This window comes from Phalacrocorax aristotelis, chromosome 23 (assembly GCF_949628215.1).
Source record: "Phalacrocorax aristotelis chromosome 23, bGulAri2.1, whole genome shotgun sequence".
Classification (NCBI taxonomy): Eukaryota; Metazoa; Chordata; class Aves; order Suliformes; family Phalacrocoracidae; genus Phalacrocorax; species Phalacrocorax aristotelis.
The window spans coordinates 4,502,163-4,519,559 of record NC_134298.1 but is presented as its reverse complement, the minus strand read 5'-3'; the positions used below and the strand labels follow the sequence as shown (position 1 = coordinate 4,519,559).

Below are 17,397 nucleotides of genomic sequence, written 5' to 3'. Positions count from 1 at the left end.
AAACCCTGCAGCAGGTAGGCCAGAAGCCGGGGCTCCTCAAATACATGCCCGAAACACCCCCCTCCTTGCTCTGTTCCCTCCCCAGCACTTGCTTCTTACCAAGGGAAATTTTTTAATTAGTTATTTGTGTAGATGAGTATTTTTTGCAAATAAAGGCACAGTGAGAGCACAACTGCGGCATTTTGGGGGGTGGGTTTATTTGCATTTTCACTTGTTCAGCGTACAAACAGTACCAGAAAGCTTTCTGCTGCACGCCCCAAGGAGATCCAGGGCTGTTGCAGACATGCTGTGGCCCTGCCTGCATCGGCAGAGGTACAGGCAGCACAGCCAAGGGCAGCTCGGCCGCCTGATGCAGCACCCGGTGATGCTGTGGGCACCCTGCCGCCCCACCAGCACCAGGGCTCCCCCGTTCCAGGGGTGATGCTACGACAGGACCCAGCTCTGTGCTCCCCCCTCCCCGTTAGCAACCCTATTAACCAGTATTTTTGTCTCCCCCTTGCAGCTCGCACCCTGCCACGAGCCACTGCCGCAGGTCCCCACCACAAATCACCCCCCAACCACATTTCACCAGGTTAAGTCAAGCTCAAACAGGAACCTGACCTAAATCCCCACCCCCCAAACCAGGCTGGGTCCCATGGCAGCGACCTCACTGACATCTCCCAGGGAATAAAAATCTCCTCCCGGGTGCGAAGGATGGGGTGCAGGCACGCCGCCCCGGCTGCGGGCAGGTGGCTTCCTCCATCACCGGCATGGCAGCGCCGGGTTTCGGAGGCAGGGATCAGAGCAGCGGGCCTGGCGGGCAGCAGCAGCTCGTGGAGCCCTCCTGGTGGGACCCGGCGTGGCTTGCCCACGTGAGGCTGGCAGAAGGACAGGCGGCTGCCAGACCTGCAGGCCTCGGGCTGAAAAACACAGGCCGTGTACCTCCATCTCCAGAAAATAAGGGCTAGCGGCTATGCCGGGCTCAGAAAAAGCCAGAGGCCGCAATGGGATTTATCCCAGCCCCATGGAGAGCCTTTGGGGGTCACGGGCAGGAGCAGTCACAGATGCTGACCCCAATGTCTGCCCCATAGAAAGGCTTGGGGCAAACGGGCACATCCCATCCCACGGCCCTATTTACAGAGCTGGGGCACGGGCAGGTGTCTTCCATGGGGGCAGCAGCCCTGCTGATTGCTCTCGTTAATGAGATTATGGGTAATCAGGCTCCAGTTGGTGCTGGTGTGGTTGGGGGCTGCTCTGCATCGTGTTACAACATCACCAGGCAGGGGGCTCAGCGTGCGTCCCCCCCTGGAGTGGGGGCAGCCATGGCTGTGTGGCCGGGAGCGATAGGGCAGCACCCTGGGGTGCAGGGGGGCACTGAGCATCCCAGGATGGCCACAGGGAGCATCCTGCGACGCCGGGATGCAGCGAGCATCCCGGGGTGGCTGTGGGGGGCATCCCAGGATGACTATGGGAAGCAATCTGGGATGGCTGCGGTGAGCACCCCGGGATGCAGCAAGCATCCTGAATGTCATGGCACACATGTTGGTACAGCTGCACTGAGCATCCCAGGGCGGTAGGGGTGGACACCCCCAAAGGATGCTGCTGCCCTTTGAGGGGGGGATCAATTAAATAAAGCAACCCCCCAGCAAATGCTCAACTGGAAAGAAAAATCCCATTTCCTTTCTGATTTTATGCATTTATTTATTAAAGCCTGATACAGAGGTGGATTGGGAAGGGAAGAATAAAAAACCCCAAAGCTCACAACATTATTTATTTTGGACACATAATTAATAAAACTAAACCCACCCAAACATGACGCAGCACCAGGCACGGCTGCCCCCCCTCCGCTGTCCCCCATGCTGATTTTGGGGTCTCCCCCGGTCCGATTTATGCAAAAAGGAGCAAATTTGCAGCCTGATGGGGTGCACTGCCCCTGGCTGGATCTGGCCCTTGCGTCTGACCAGGGCAGGATCAGCCCCAGCAGAAGCAGGGGGATGCTCGGCCAGTTTGGGAGCAATCCCAGCAGAAACGGGGCAAGACGTGGTCAGCAAGCAAGGGAAAAATCAAGGAAAAACTACACGGGTTTAACTGAAATGCTACAAAAATAGAGAGGATTGATACTAATGCTAATTCGTGAGTTAAACGACACTGCTGGACTGGTCTGTAGAGTTTAGGCCCTGACCAGGATCCTTTAAAAATAAGTCTTTCTAGAAAAATTGTAAATTTTTATATAGTTTCTCTCTAGTATATACACACACACACACACGGCCCCTGCTGCGGGCGGGAGCACAATCAGCCTTTAGAAATAAATTACAAACTCCCCCAGTCACTAGCATCAAATATACAGATCACTTCTTGCAGCTGCTTTTTTTTTTTTTCCTTCTCAATTTTTCTTTTTTTTTAAGGTGCTTTTTCAGGCTTTTTGGGAATTTTTGTTTGGTTCTGAGTCAATCCTACCTGCGGAAGCGTTGGCGTAAGTTTGTTTCGGTGTTTTTAGCGTGATTATCTTCATTGCAAATATATAAACCCCCCCTCTGGACTATTTACACCCTGACCCCGGGAGATGCTGAGAGCGCTCATTAGCACTGGAAGTTCGTCTGGGGAAGAGGGGTCAGGCAGGGGGGCTCCATGGCGGGGGAAGGCAGCGGGACTGGGGGGACCCCATCCCACTGCGTCTCCATCCCCGCTGCGCTGCCCAGGCCCTGCCTTCCTCCTCCCTCCAGGCTCCGGTGTCTTCCTCTGGCTCCTTCGTGTGCTCGGTGCCCCGTCACAGCCCCGGGACGGGACAGTGACACGGAGCATGGGCCATCCGGTCCTGCCACAGGGTGGGGGGCGGCCCATGGGACACCCCCCCCCCCCGCCCGGGCAGCCTCTTCCCCAGCCGGTAGCAAAGTGCAGGCGAGATCACACCATCCAAAATATTTTGAAAAAAAGGGAAAAAAGGGGTGGGGGGAACAACTCCATTCGCAGAGTGTGCAGGTGGGGACTGGGGCTCTGGGGCCGTGTCCCCAAGTTCCCCCACCGTCGCCCAGTGCCCTGGGATGGCAGCAAGGGGAGCTACAAGCGGGTGGGTGTGGGGGGCTGGGGGACACAGGGCCATCAGGGGGGGCAGGGGCCAGCGAGCCCTTAGCTGGGCATCTGCACCTCGTCGTAAACATCCCTGCCCTCCATCTCTTCGAAGGTCACCACCACGTCGTCTGCGTCCAGCTGGAGGGACGGGTGAGGGCGTTAGGTGGGATGGGGACAGGGATGTGGAGGACAGGGATGGGGTTGGGGACAGTGATGGAGACGAGGACAGGGTGGGGATGGGGAGGGGTCGGGAATGGGGACAGGATTGAGGGCAGGGATAGTGATGGGGATGGAGACGGGGATGGGAACAGGGGCAGGGATGGGGATGGGGATGAGGACACAGATGGGGATGAGGATGAGGATGGGGACAGAGATGGGGATGGACGCAGGCACGGGCACAGGGACAGGACAGCACCGTAGCGGCTCCCAGCCCGTGCCAGCACTACGTACGCATTTGAGCTCGACATCCCGGAAGATCCTGGGCAGCAGGAAGCGCCGCAGGGGCACGGTGAGTATGAGGATGAAGGGCAGCGCCAGCGAGGCCTGGGTGGACTTCACCACCCACAGCAGCACAAGGACGATGATCTGGGTGAAGGTGAAGAGGTGCATCCGCCAAGTCTTCACCTGTGGGATGAAGAGCCCAGGGGGGTCAGGGTGGTGGGTCCAGCACCCCGCACCCTTCCTGGGGTGCTAGGTACTGGGGGGGGGCAGGACCAGTGGCCCAAAGAGCCCAGCGAAGGTCAGCGCTGAAGGAAGAGGCTCTTTGGGGAGCCCCAAGCATTTGCAGGCAGCACCGTGGAGTGCCACAGCCCCAGACACCCCAAAGCCCACGGCCACCCCAAAGCCCGCGGCCACCTGGCCCGGTGACATAGGGCTCACTCACCCGGGTGACGTAGGGCTCTTTGGGGTGGTACTTGGGTGGCATCAGCAAGAGCAGGATGCGGTCGAAGAGCTGGATGCCGAAGAGGGAGGTGATGCCCATGTAGAGGAAGATGCCGAAGAGCACGGCCAGCGGGACATGCTTCAGGACAGGCTCCAGGAGGATGGAAACACCTGCGGTGGAGAAGGAGAGCTCAGGGAGAGCCTCTGGGGGCATCCAGCCCTCGCCGCCTGGGGTGGGAGGCACCTCCCCAGCTCACCGATGAGCACGGCCACCAAAAGGCCACTGATGCGTTGTTCCTTGACCTCCAAGATCTGGGATTTCTCGCCAGGACCGGAGGCCTTGCTCATGATGGTGAGGGCATTGACATGGGTGATGGTGCGGACGGTGGCGGCGGTGAGCCAGGGCATGCCGAAAAGGGCGACCAGCCCCCCCATGGCCACAATCAGCAGCAGGTCCAGGTGGAAGCCAGAGCCCTTTACCAGCTTCCTCTCGGGCTTGCTGACGATGAGGCTGCCGGGGACAGAGGGGATGAGTTGGTGACACAGCACCCCGGGAACGTCCCCTCCATCTCCATCCCACTGGGAACCCCATAGACCTCCCCTCCCCATAGCTCCCCCATCCTCACGTGGTGATCTGCGTCTCAAGGAAGATGAGGATGAAGACCAGGAGGGCAGGCACAACGGCAGCGAACATCATCCAGATGGGGAAGGTGGTCTTCTCCCCCATGGGGTTGATAAACCAGCCCCGGGCGGACGAGTTGGTGACATCCAGCCCTTCGGGGACCTTCAGTTTCTGGATGGGAGCAGAGATGGGGGAGTGAGGGGACAGGGACAGGGCACAGGGACGAACACCCAGTTCCACGTCCCCTTGTTGGGAATGCCCGCCCCCCCAGCCCCCTCCTCCCACTGCTCCCGGACCTGCGTGTATGTGTCCTCGATCGAGAAGTCGACCAGCGCCATGACCAAGATGGAAATGGGCACCCCGAAGTCCCCGATCAAGCGCCGGGCCTGTGGGGACATTGTGATTGTGTTAAACCTGCTCATGTCCCCACCTAACTGGGGGGGTCCCCCTTGCCGCGCCCCCACCGGCGATGACCTCTGGCAAAGATCTCTGGAGGAGCGTGCAATGAGTTTGCACAGTCTCAGCCAGCCCCCTTTGGGAAACCGCACCCACCGAGCTCCCATTTTGCTGCTAGCGCTGCCCCCGCCGAGGGTCCAGTGGGGTGTGGGGGGTGCCACCGTGCCCCCGCCCGCCCCAGTCCTCACCCTGCCAGGCAGGAAAGCGCTGTTCTTGAACTTGCGGAGGAAAAAGGCCAGGAAGAACGTGCCGGCCATGAGGATGAAGGACAGCAGCGCTGTGTTGGGCTCCGGCACACCGGACGTGACCGTGGGCTGCACGTTGTAATGCCGCTTTAGCGGGTTTTCCTTGAAGATCTGGGAGGGAAGGAGAGAAGGTCAGGGAGGATGGGAGACCTCCTAGCAGGTGGGGATGGGGGATCTGCCTGCACCCGTCCTGCCACGCTGGGAGCCCTGGGGCACCGTCCTGGCGGGTGCGTGGGTGCAGGGTGCGCGCCAGGGTGACCAGCGAGGCTGGGAGCTTGGCACATGGTGGGCGGGGGGGTTATTTTTAGGCTCAGTTTGGAACTTCCACAGTCCTTTGGAAATGGGGCCGGAGCAGGGGCTAGGTGGCATGGTGGGGACAGATGAGCATGGCCCCGCTGCGGACCATGCGTCACCCAGGGTGTTTGGGGCTGCGCTGAGCTTGTAGAGGGGTGCACGGGGGTGCCTTGGTGTGATGGGGGTCCAGGGTGTGATGGGGCATGTGCCTGCCTCCTCTCCAGCACCAGAGATGTCCCTGGGGGCACCCAGTGCGCGGGGTGACACCACCCCATTGCTACCAGCCACCTGGGAAAGGTCTGAGCCAGGGGATGGGGGAAGAAATCGGGACTCTCTGGGCAGTTCCTGGGCAAGGACCATGTCTGTGGCAGCCCAGGTGGGACACCTGCCTGGGCTTCACCTCCCTGCCCCAAAATGCCCCTACAGAGAGAAGCACGAGTTGGGAAACACCTGGGAAGAGGGAGAAAATGCTGGGAGATGGGCTCTATCCCTGCCTGCATCCCTCGCCCGACTCCCACCATTTCTACAGAAACCTGGGTAATGACAACAATCTGCAGCCCCCCCCCGCCCCTTTCCCCACCACGGGACATGCGCACCCCTCACCTTGACGAGCTTGGAGAAGGTCTCATAGATGAAGATGAGGGAGATGAGGAAGGAGAAGATCTCCTGGGTGTAGCGGGACAGGTAGCGCACCAGGAAGCTGCCCTCGCAGGCCACCACCACCAGCACCAGCAGGATCAGCCAGAAACCGATCCAGACCCGTCCCACGATGTACTCTAGGTGATGGTTATTGCAGAACTGGGGAGCCAGAGGGAACAGCTCCGGTCAGCCCCCCGGAGCCCTGGGCATAGGCACCCAGGTGGGCAGGACCTCAGGGTCCCATGGTGGCCCTGTGCCTCCTACCTGGGGCCTGGGGGGTGCCAGGATGGGATAGCGGTACCCCAGTGTGGCAGGACCCCAGTGAGCTCACCCGCCTGGCAGCGCCCCAAGGGCAGCACCTGCCTGGCATCACCCACGTGGTTTCACGCACCTCGCGTCACCCCTATGCCATCACCCGATGGCTCCTACCTGCATGATATCACCCACATGCCATCCCCTCTGTGCCATCACCCGCATGGCAGCACCCCGTGCCTCTGCCAAGGCTGGTGCAGATGCCACAAGCCCCCCTGTGGGGACTGTCAGCAGTGGGTGGGGGGCACCCAGAGATGTGGGGTGGCACCCACCGAATAGAAGGCTTCCTCGAAGACGAGGAGGGGCCCAGAGAAGCCGACAACGAGCAGGGGCTGGGCGCTGAAGATGCTGAAGACAATGCACTGCACGCAGGTGGAGAGGAGCAGCTCCGGCACCCCCATTATGCCGTTGGTCTTCTCACCTGGGGGCGGAGGGGTAGAGCTGGTGGGTGCTGGGTGGCACAGCGCTGTGTCCCCCCCATCCCGAACTCCTCGGCATCAGGATTAGGGGGTGCGATAATGTCCCCAGGAGCATCCCCAGGGGATGGTGCTGCAGGCAGTGGCACCCAACACCCCTAGCCCCCAGCCCCATGCCCAGCAGGGGGATGTCCCTGTCCCCCGGCGTGTCCCCAGCCTGTCCCCTCCATTACTCAGCAAGCCTCCAAAGGTGATAGCAGGTGTCAGCGCCGCAAAATAGATGAAGATGACGGCAGCAAGGCACTGGGGGTTGAGGGCATCCTTGATGTCGCTGAGGTATTTGGGGTACCGGCGGCGGATGTCCTGCACCAGCCCCCCAAAAGGTCGCTTCGTCCTGCGCAGGGGGTCATCATCCTCCGGCGCCGGCGCCTCCAGCCCTGGGTGCACAGTTCGGTGGTCATGGGGAGTCTTCGCGTGCAAAGCGGGATTTCCACCACCCATGGGGATGGGGGATCCCGGGGGGGGGGGACTGGGATGGTCCCTGTCATACCCAGGCCTTTTAGGAAGTCCTTGTCCATCGCCTTCATGGGAGGCTGGTAGCGGTGGCGGAGCAGCTTGTGCTGCAGCGGCACCAGGCTCTGGAGGAGCTGCTCGCTCAGGGTCTCGGTGGGTGGCAGGACGATGCTGGCCTCCAGGAATTCCTCGACCCCCTGCAGCAGGTCCTGGCGGCCCTTGGCCAGGTAGGCATCCCGGCGAAAGACCTGCGGGGTGCCCCGGGGACAGGCGCTCAGCCATCTCTAGCACCCTTGGGTGCTGCTGGGCACCTGCCTGGCCCCTGAGAATCCCCGGAGGGGTGGGGCATTGTGGGGACACGGGGGCAACAGGGCATGGGGGCATGAGGGTGAGTGGGGCATGGAGACACTTGGGGACAGGGAGCATTGGGACCACAGGGGCATGAGGGGATGGGGATAAGGGGGGACATAGAGACATGGGAGATTTTGGACAACAGGAGCATGGGGACGTGGTTGCTTTGGCACATGGGGACAAGGGGAGATTTGACCTGTGTGGCATGGACACAGGAGCATGGGGAGATGGGAGCGTGGGGCTACAGAAGTGTGGGGACAGGGATGCACACGGACAGACATCAGGACAGGGGGGCATGTGGAGGCGGGGACATGGGAACAGGGGCGCACGGGGACATGGACACCCAGAGGGAGGAGGACACAGGTGCGTGGGGACAAGGGGACACAGTGGCACGGGGACACAGGGAATGAGCACGGAGAGTAATGTGGCACAGGTGGACGAGCTATTAGATGGTGCAGCTGAGGACTTTGGGGTACTCAGGGGGGCTGGCACCCAGGGCGGCGGTGCCAGTGCCGGTACTGGTGGCGGTGCCAGTGCCGGTGGCGGTGCCGGTGGTGGCGGTGGATAAGCGTACCCTCTCGGACATCATGGTGGCGATGGCGCGGCCGATCTCATGATAGCTGACGTGGGGGGTGTTGGGGCCCAGGACCACAAAGAGGAAGCGGACGGGCAGGGGCACTTCGAGGACGGCGTCCAGGTTCACCGCGGCCTTGAGGCGCACGAAGGCCAGCGTTGGCTGCTCCAGGAAGGCTGCGCAGCCTGGAGGGAGGACGGGATGGGAGGGGGATCACGGGGGGCCGGGCATAGGCACATGGGAACACAGGAGAATGGGGACATGGGGACATTGGGATATGGAGACAAGGGGACACAGGGGTACAGGGACAGAGTTATTTGGAGACAAGATGACACAGAGGCATGGGGACATGGGGGGACAAAGGGGATGACACAGGGCACACAAAGACATGAGGACACAGAGGCAGAGGGACACAATGACACGGGAGCACGGGGACTTCAGGACATGGGGACACAGGTGTAGGTGGGCGTGGGAGCACAGGGACATCAGGACATGGGGACACAGGGGGATGGAGACACATGAGGACATGGGGGCAGAGGGGAGTGGAGAAATGGGACATGAGGGCAAGGGACATGGGGACACGTGGCCCAGAGAGCAGCGCTGAGCGGCAGCAGGCGGTGGCGAGGGCTGACGACGGGGAGAGTCACAAAAGGTGCAAGAAAAGCAGCGAGTGAGCGAGCAGGCAGACACCAAAGCTCCCCCTGCACACCCTGGCCCTGCACCCACCGCCCCGACACTGCACCCACCACCCCGACCCTGCACCCACCGCCCCAACCCTGCACCCGCAGCCCCTCTGACCACTCACCCACAAGGACCAGCGTGGCTTCAGCATCCTCGGGGATCTTCTCGGGGAGCTGGGGTCTATCGGATGTGCTCTGGCTCTGTGGTGAGCAAAAAAATGGCAGGAGTCATCTGGCTGTCCTTGGTGGCCGTCTCCTGCACGGCCCCCTCTGTCCCCCTCCATCCCAAGCGTGTCCCCCTCCATCCCCTACATGTCCCCTTTGGTCCCTGCAAGCCCAGCTCCCTTGCTACCACCTCCACACCATCCCATGGCATGCCTCCCCTGCTTGCATGTGCGCTCATGTATGTGCACGTGTGTGCAGCCATGTGTGCGTGCATGTGCCCGCAACTGCGCCTGCACACGCGTGCATGCGTGTGTGTGCAAGTGCATGTGTGCACATATGCGTGAGGGCGAGAGAAAGCGGTGTGCGTGGTAGTTTGGGGGGCGCTTGTGCTCGTGCACTTGCGTGCGCTCGTGCCTGTGTGAGTGTGTGTGGATAGGTGGGCGAGCATGCACGAGTGGGTACGTGCACTCCCCGGGGATGCACAGCACGGGGGGGGGGGGGGGGGGGGCTGCACGAAAGCCTGTATACCTCCTGCATGTGCCTAAGTGAGTGTGTGCATGCACCGGGGTGCACACGTGCATCTCCCAGCAGCCCTCCACGCACCCCAGCTGGACCCAGCAACCCCGACCCCTGCCCCGCGCTGCCCCGTTGCCCCCCGCCGCAGCCCCGTTCCCACTTGCCGGCCGGGGCCCGGACAGCCTGTGCATCTCCAGGGGCTGCTGCTCCTGCAGCAGCGGCTGCTGCGTCTCTGCCTGGCCCGTGCCCGAGTGCTGCAGCTGTGCCAGTGGCAGGGTCCTGACCGAATGGCCCTTGCTGGGGTGTCTAGAACAGTGTGTGTGGGGGGTGTCAGATAGGCCAGCACCACTGATCCCCCTAAAACCCCACAAGACACCCCCAGCCCCCGGGGGTGTGTGGGGACCCCCAAACTGGGCTGGAAGGCAAAGCCAAACAGCAGAAGGGCTTTTCCACCCTATGCCAGGCTCCAGCAGGTCTTTCTGGAGGCAGCCCCAGCCCAGACATTGGGTTCCCCCCCCACGGGACCATCAGCCCCGGCCATACTTGTGCTGCAGCAGCAGCGTCCTCAGGATGGCCTCCTGGTCCTGTGGCTTGATCTGCCCCTCGTAGATCATCTGGTCAATGAGGATGTGGGCAATGGCCGCCAGCGAGGTGGCCGCCACATCAAAGAGCACGGCGCCTGCAGGGACAGCACTGTCACCGGCCGGCCGGTGTGGGGTCCCCGCTGCCATCCCAGCCCCAGCTGGTATCCCCACCTTTGGCCAAAGCCCGGCGGATCTCCAGGAGGCTGTGGTAGGTCAGGAAGGAGAGATGGGGCTGGCCCCAGTGCTCGTCTTCCTTGAAGTCCTCCTCCAGCTTGAGCCAGTGGCCAGCCTCCATCCAGCACAGCTCGTTCGTGGTGTCCATGACCAGCTCGTGCAGCTCCACGTAGACCTACAGCCAGAGCCGAGGGGGGGTCAGGGTTCCCCTGGCCACACCGGGGACCCCAGGAGCCCCAAAGCTGCAGCTGCTTGTGCCAGCACACACCCCCTGCCCCATGCCCCAGCGTCTCCAGGGGCTGGCATGGGGTTGGTCCATGGGTGGCCACAGCCTGCCCAGCCCTGGGAATGGGGAGGGAATGGGGGTCCACAGGGCAGCACCCACCTCATGGGTGTCCTGCCGGGACACAAGCCTTCTGCTCCCTGCCGCCTCCAGGTCCACATCAGTGTCCGACGGAGCTGCGAGTGGAGCCACTGCTGCGTTAGCTGGTCCCTGCCCTGACCCGGAGGTCTGTTGGAGGTGTCTCCCCCATCACCCTCATCCCAGCCGCAGCTGGGGTTGCCTGGACGTGTCCCCTGCTCCATCACCCCCACCCCAGACCTGATTGGGACTCACTGGACATGTCCCCCACCCACTACCCCATCCCAGACCCAGCTGGGCTTTGCTGGATGTGTCCCCACCTCTACAACCTCCATCCCTAAACCCAGTTAGGGTTTGCTGGATGTGGCCCTCCATTGCCCCCCGCGCTGCCGGTGCCCAGCTCCGGCCCCTCACACCCCTGTAGCCCAGCTCTGAGGGGAGGGTGACAGTCTGGGGACATCCCCGGGGCCAGGGTGAGGGCAGAGCTCGTGGCCACACTCTGCCTCACCACCCTGCCACCAGCACAACCCTGACCCCAGCGCCGAGCACTGCACCTTGGAATGGGACAGGGATGGGGACAGTGCATCCCTGGCCAGCCAGACCCCAGGAGCCAGACACGTCCCTGTCCCCATCCCCTGCCTACCTGCTGCCCCCACTGCGCTACCCACAGCCCCGCAGGCTCCAGCCCTATAAAGCGGGGGCTGAGCCCCACGCCCCGCGGCCGCCCTGTGTGCACCGTAAATCCCAGAGCACTTTGCCTTTGCTGACAGTAAACACCAGCGCGGCTCCTGCCTGCCCGCTGCCACCCCGGTGCCAGGAACAGGCTCACCCCGTCCCCCTCCGCCCTTGCTGGGGACCACCGCGGTCCCCACCGCTGCCCCCGGCCAGGTCACCCGGAGGGGTGATGCTGCAAGAGCTGCATCCCGCTCCGCTGGCTGAAGGATGCCGTGCCCACGGGAGTGGGGACAGGGTGCATCCCCCCTGCCCGGTGTCCCCGATGGCGTTGGTTGTGGCACGTGGGCACGAGCCTGTCCTCGTCCCGGCCCGCTGCCGCCGCTGCCGAGCTGCCCGGCGCCAGCCGGCGTTCAGCCCCAAGTGGTTCTTGTCCTCACCCCAAACAAAGACTTTATTTATCCTCAATCAGCGGGCGATTACGGGCAAGCAACAGCGGTCACCCTGTGGTGTGCCCTGACGCCCGGGGGACGGTTACCCCGCGGAGCGCGGGGCTGGGGGGCGGCAAAGCCGGGGTGGGCGGCATGGCAGAGGGCTGGGGGGGGAAAATGCCAGGGCTGGGCTACGTCCCCCGGTGCCCCCCGCGGTCACTCACGCTGCCCTCCACCACGGCGGCTTGCCTGTCCCGGGGGGACCCCGGCCGCACGCCTCCTCCCGTCCACGTCATAGCATCCCCTCCGGTTGGGCAAATACTGGCTGCAAAACACACACCGCCGGGACAGGGGGGTCAGCACCGGGCACCCATGGGTGCCAGCAGCCTCCCCTTGCCGATGGCAGGCAGGGCAACATCCGGCCCCCTCCTCGATTTAGGGGACTCACCGCAGGGGCGTCAGCTCCTCGGCTCTGGCCCTCCACGCGTGCAAGGAGGACCCGGTGCCAGCGCCGGCCCCTGCGCAGAACAGGCGGCAGCGTTATCCCCCTGACCTGTGTCACCCCGAACGGGCACCCGAGGGTCTGGATGCCGGGGGCCAGCGCGGCCCAAGCATCCCCTCAGGGCGGCAGCCTGGGATCAACCAGGCTTTGGGCAAGGGGATGCTCTGGGGCACACAGACCCCCCCAAACTCCCCTCGCCTCCCTCCCCTGGGGGTCTCAGTCATGGCCTCAAGCACCCTGGGTGTCCCTGAGCTTGGCCCCCTCTCAGGTACCCGCAGCCGTGGTGCTGGAGGTGGCACCTCGCTGGCTCTGGGGCTTTGGCAAAGGGCGTTGCTGCCTTTGGGCGGTGTGATCCCGAGGGCTGCGCATCCCTGCCTGACCACCCTGGGCTGCGAGCAAGCCCCGCTGCCCATGCAACACCAGCACCTCTGCAACACATCTGTGCAACGCTGGCACCTCTGCCGTGCTGGCACCCATGCAATGCTGGCACCTCTGCAACACATCTGTGCAACGCTGGAGCCTCTGCCGTGCTGGCACCCATGCAACGCTGGCACCTCTGCAACACATCTGTGCAACGCTGGCACCTCTGCCGTGCTGGCACCCATGCAACGCTGGCACCTCTGCAATGCTGGCACCCATGCAACGCTGGCACCTCTGCAACACATCTGTGCAACGCTGGTGCCTCTACCACGCTAGCACCCATGCAATGCTGGCACCTCTGCCATGCTGGCACCCATGCAACGCTGGCACCTCTGCAATGCTGGCACCCATGCAACGCTGGCACCTCTGCAACACGGCTGTGCAACGCTGGCACCTCTGCCATGCTGGCACCCATGCAACGCTGGCGCCTCTGCGACGTTGACACCCATGCAACATGTCTGTGCAACACTGGCACCCATGCAATTCTGGCACCCATGCAACTCTGATGTCCCTGCAACACTGGCACTCGTTCAACATGTCTGTGCAATGCTAGTGCCCATGCAACACATCTGTGCCATGCTGGCACCCGTGAAACATGATGCCAATTCAACATGGGTGCCCATGCAATGCTGGCACCTATACAACGCCAGCACCCATGCAGTGCTGGTGCCCATGCAACACGCCTGCACCATGCTGGTACCCACGCATAGGTGGCACCCACAGAACTCTGGCACCCGTGCCACATGCACCCTTGAACCACTGGTGCCCCTGCAATGCCGGCACCCACCCGGTGCCAGTTCCTGTGCACTGCTGGTGCCCACGTGGCACCATCGCTCCTGCAACGCCATCACCTCTGCAACGCTGGCGCCTGTACGACACTGGTGCCCATGCAATGCCATCCCCACGCAATGCTGGTGCCCACGCGTGCCCAGTGTCCCCCAGCACCCGGGGGAACCACTCACTGTTCGTCTCCTCCATTGATAGGCGGGAGCCCTCTATGCCAGGATCCTCATAGCCTTCGGGGTCCAAGCTCCTCCTCATCCTCTCCTCGTAGGCCTCCTGCGGGACAGAAAGAAGGGGCTCAGTGGGGACCGGCACCCCCAGTACCTCGCCGGGGCCATGCCGGGGGTGGGAGCTGGCAGGGGCGCAGCGGCAGAGCCAGGGCTTGGGGCCGGGTCTCCCTACCTGGCCGGGCCCCTCCATGGCTCCGGGCTTGGCCCCCGCCACTGCCTCGCTGCGTCCCGGCAATCAGCCCGGCGGCACCATAACCCGGCGCTCTGCGGCGTCGGGGCGGGCGCGGGGGGAAAAGGGAGAGAAAACATGTTAGCAGAGGCCAGGGCAGCACTCGGTGCCCCCCGGGACGTGGGGTTTGTCCCCTGGGATCGGGCTGGGGCCAGATGCTGAGGCTGTTCCCGCAGCCTCCACCCGCATAACCCACTCCCTGTGGGTCGGGAGGTCCCGGGGCTGGGGGTCCCCGGGGACGCGGTGCCCTGCCCTGCTGCCATCTGGGATGGGAACCGACGTCAGGTGACGGCAGAGCCCCGGCAGCTTCCCACCAGGGACGCGGCATCCCGCCCCGGCCCACCCATGCCCACGCATGCTGGCCAGTCCTGCTGCGTCCTGCGCCTGGGGGTCAGGTCCCCTATGGCCCCACGCCCACAGGTCACGTCCCATATGGACCCACACACATGGGCTGGGACCTACATGACCCCTCACATGTGGTTGGGGTCCCATAGAGACCCACGCTCATAGGTGGGGTCCCACACTGCAGTGCCCAGAGCCCCCAACAAGCCCCCTCAGGCCCTTGGCAGAGCACTGGGGTGAGAATGGGGAAACTGAGGCACAGCTGGGCTCACGGGGACCTGCCGCAACCCAGGGTGCGCAGCTGGGGGGACGCGCCCTGCAGCCCCCCCCCCCCCCCCCCCCGCTCAGCACCCAAAGCCCCTACAGCCCCCTGGGCGGTGGGTGGGTGCCTGGAGGGGGGAAGGCGCAGCTTGTGCCTGCATCCCCCCCCCTCACCCCACTGCCTCCCCCCACCCCGAGCTGCCCCGGGGCCGTGCCGGGGGACAACCGCCAGGGGGCGCCCTCCCCCCCCCACGCCGCCCCTCCCCCACCCCCGGGCACCCCCGGTGGGACCCAGGCGTCCCGACCCCACAGCCCCACAGCCCCCATGACCCCCCACCTGCCACCCAGCCCAGAGCCTCCAGGGGAGGGGTGGTCCTGCCCTGGGACCCCCAGCGCCCCCACCCCAGCCCCCCATGGGGATTCCCCAAGTTGGGGGACAGGGATGGACGGGGATCCCAGCTGTCTTCCGCCACCCAGCCCAGGGATCCCACATGGGGGGCTCACGGAGGGGGGCTGCTAGGTCGGGGGGCTTTACGGGGGGACCAGCCCTCCTAGATCTCACCAGGGTGATGCAGGAGCTCGCTCCCGGCCGGGGGGCAGCAGGAGCCAGGGTGGGGTCACAGAGACCCCGCTGGGGCCATGGGATCCCCGATGGGGCGCGGGAGCCGTGGCGGGGCCACGGGAACCACGGCCGGCTCCGGACACGGCCTCCTCCTTCCTGCCCCGCCTGGCCCCGCAGTGCCGGTGGCCCCCGGCCCCCCGCACTGGCCTGTCCCGGGGCCCCCCGGGCCCCCCAAGCCCCACCAGCGGCTCTTGCATCAGCCCGGTGCACTGGGCTGCACCCCGCTGATAACGCCCAGCCGGTGTCGGCCCCCGCCCCGCTCCCCCCGCTGCCCCTTGCACTGCCCTGGGACCCAGGCAGCGCCCCGAGGCTGGGGTGAGGGGCTGGGGGACTGCAGCGCACGGGGCACCCCACGCCCAGGTCACCCAGACCTGCCAAATCCATCCCCATGCCACCCTGCACTGTATAGAGCCCATACGTTCTACACGGCGTGCGCGGTACAGAGCCCATGCTTCCTAGAGCAGGTATCGTGTGTGCAGTCTAGAGCCCATGCCTCCCACACCTTGTGCATGGTATGGAGCCTATACCTCCTACACATGCACCCCGCGTGCGCAGTGTAGAGCTCGTATCTCCTGCACCACATAGCCAACATGCTCAGTATAGAGCCCATACCTCCCACACCATGCAGCTAGCATGACTCAGGACTGGACTCATGCCTCCTACGCCATATATCCAGTGCAGCTCAGTATAGAGCCCATGCCTCCCAAAGCACACATTGCATGTGCTCAGCATGGAGCCCATACATCCCACGCCATGCACGCAGCGTGGCTGGGATCCCTCATGCAGCAGGTACTCGGTATGGAGCCCATACATCCCACGCCATGCACGCAGCGTGGCTGGGATCCCTCATGCAGCAGGTACTCGGTATGGAGCCCATACATCCCACGCCATGCACGCAGCGTGGCTGGGATCCCTCATGCAGCAGGTACTCGGTATGGAGCCCATACATCCCACGCCATGCACATGGTGCAGCTGGGCTCCCTCCTGCTGGGGGTACCACCATGGCTCAGTATGGAGCCCATACGCCCCTGGCCCACAGCACCTCCCACCCCAGCACACCCCGCTGACACCCCTACAGACCCCACCCCATGCCGGGGGCACCCAGGGGTGGTCCCCCACCCTGCCCTCCCCCACCGTCCCCCCCCCGCACCCTGTGCCCCCGCTCCCAGCACCCAGGGACACTCCCAGGTGCCGCCGCCACCCGCGACCCCACACCTACCCCCGGGGTGGCTCCGCGATGCCCCTGCCCTCGCCAACAGCCCCTGCCCGGGCTCTGCCTGCTGCTGCCCACGGGGAAAGAGCCGTGCAGCACTGGGGAGCGTGGCCAAATGCCCTGAGTCACGCTTACCTCCCTAATCTCCCCCCCCTCGGGCTCACCCGGCCCCCCTGGGGCCCCCCATAAACAAGGTTATCGGGGCGCAACAGCTTGCGGCGTCGAGGCTGTGCCCTGCCTGCCTCCTGCCTGCCGCCTGCCTGCGCCCCACGGCCCTCCCCAGCCGCTCGCCCTGCCTTGGCTCGGCCGTGCCACGCTCCCAGTGCCCCCCCGCTATCTTGTTTACGAGGTTCCGTGTTTCCCTGTGGGGAATCCCCGGGAACCCTCTGGCTGTCCCCCTCCTTCCCAGGGGCTTGGGGTTTCCTCTTTTTTTTAAAAAAAAAAAAAAAAAGGAAAAAAAAAGGGGGTTCCTGGCGAGGTTCCCCCAGGGGAGGAGGTGCGAGGTGCTGGGGGCGACGGGGGATGTGGCCAAGCTTCTGTCTGTCCCCTGGGATCGCCGTCCCCGGGGTGCTCTGCAGAGAGGTGGTGGGACGGGAGTAGCTGCTTCGGTGCAGGGCAAGGGGTGGTGTGAGCGCACGTGTGTGCGTGCGTGTGCATGCGTGAGAGCGCGTCTGTGCACGTCTGGGTGTGCGTGCAAGTGCGTGCATGCATGGGTGTGCGTGCTCAAGTCTGCGTGTATGCGTGCATGTGCGCATGCATTCGCATCTATGCATACACATATATGCACGTATGTGCATGCATGTGCGTGTCTCTCTACATTTAGAACCTCCCTGAAGGGCTCCGAGCCCCCACACCCAAAT

General features: G+C 64.0%; 1 protein-coding gene across 1 annotated transcript; it reads right to left on the bottom strand.

The window, feature by feature from the left end:
• Window positions 1-1,735: 1,735 nt before the first annotated feature.
• Window positions 1,736-16,679, bottom strand: SLC4A1 (solute carrier family 4 member 1 (Diego blood group)). The gene is made up of 22 exons (XM_075117142.1): window positions 16,544-16,679; window positions 14,043-14,134; window positions 13,820-13,916; window positions 12,384-12,453; window positions 12,160-12,260; window positions 10,857-10,930; window positions 10,469-10,646; window positions 10,257-10,392; window positions 9,878-10,019; window positions 9,158-9,233; window positions 8,353-8,537; window positions 7,465-7,675; window positions 7,148-7,351; window positions 6,771-6,919; window positions 6,151-6,345; window positions 5,197-5,364; window positions 4,849-4,938; window positions 4,557-4,723; window positions 4,188-4,441; window positions 3,932-4,101; window positions 3,499-3,672; window positions 1,736-3,186 (listed from the first exon to the last, which is right to left on the bottom strand). The coding sequence occupies exons 2-22, from the start codon at window positions 14,058-14,060 to the stop codon at window positions 3,106-3,108; spliced, it is 2,940 nt and encodes a 979-aa protein (XP_074973243.1). The 5' UTR covers window positions 14,061-14,134; window positions 16,544-16,679; the 3' UTR covers window positions 1,736-3,105.
• Between the last annotated feature and the right edge of the window lie 718 nt (window positions 16,680-17,397).

Bases quoted from the DNA above. Each gene is read 5' to 3' on its own strand.
- SLC4A1 (XM_075117142.1), bottom strand. The intron at 10,393-10,468 runs GTGGGGATACCA...CTGTCCCTGCAG, and splicing joins CCGCCGGGCTTTGGCCAAAG to GCGCCGTGCTCTTTGATGTG. The intron at 5,365-6,150 runs GTGAGGGGTGCG...CTTCCCTCCCAG, and splicing joins CCTTCTCCAAGCTCGTCAAG to ATCTTCAAGGAAAACCCGCT.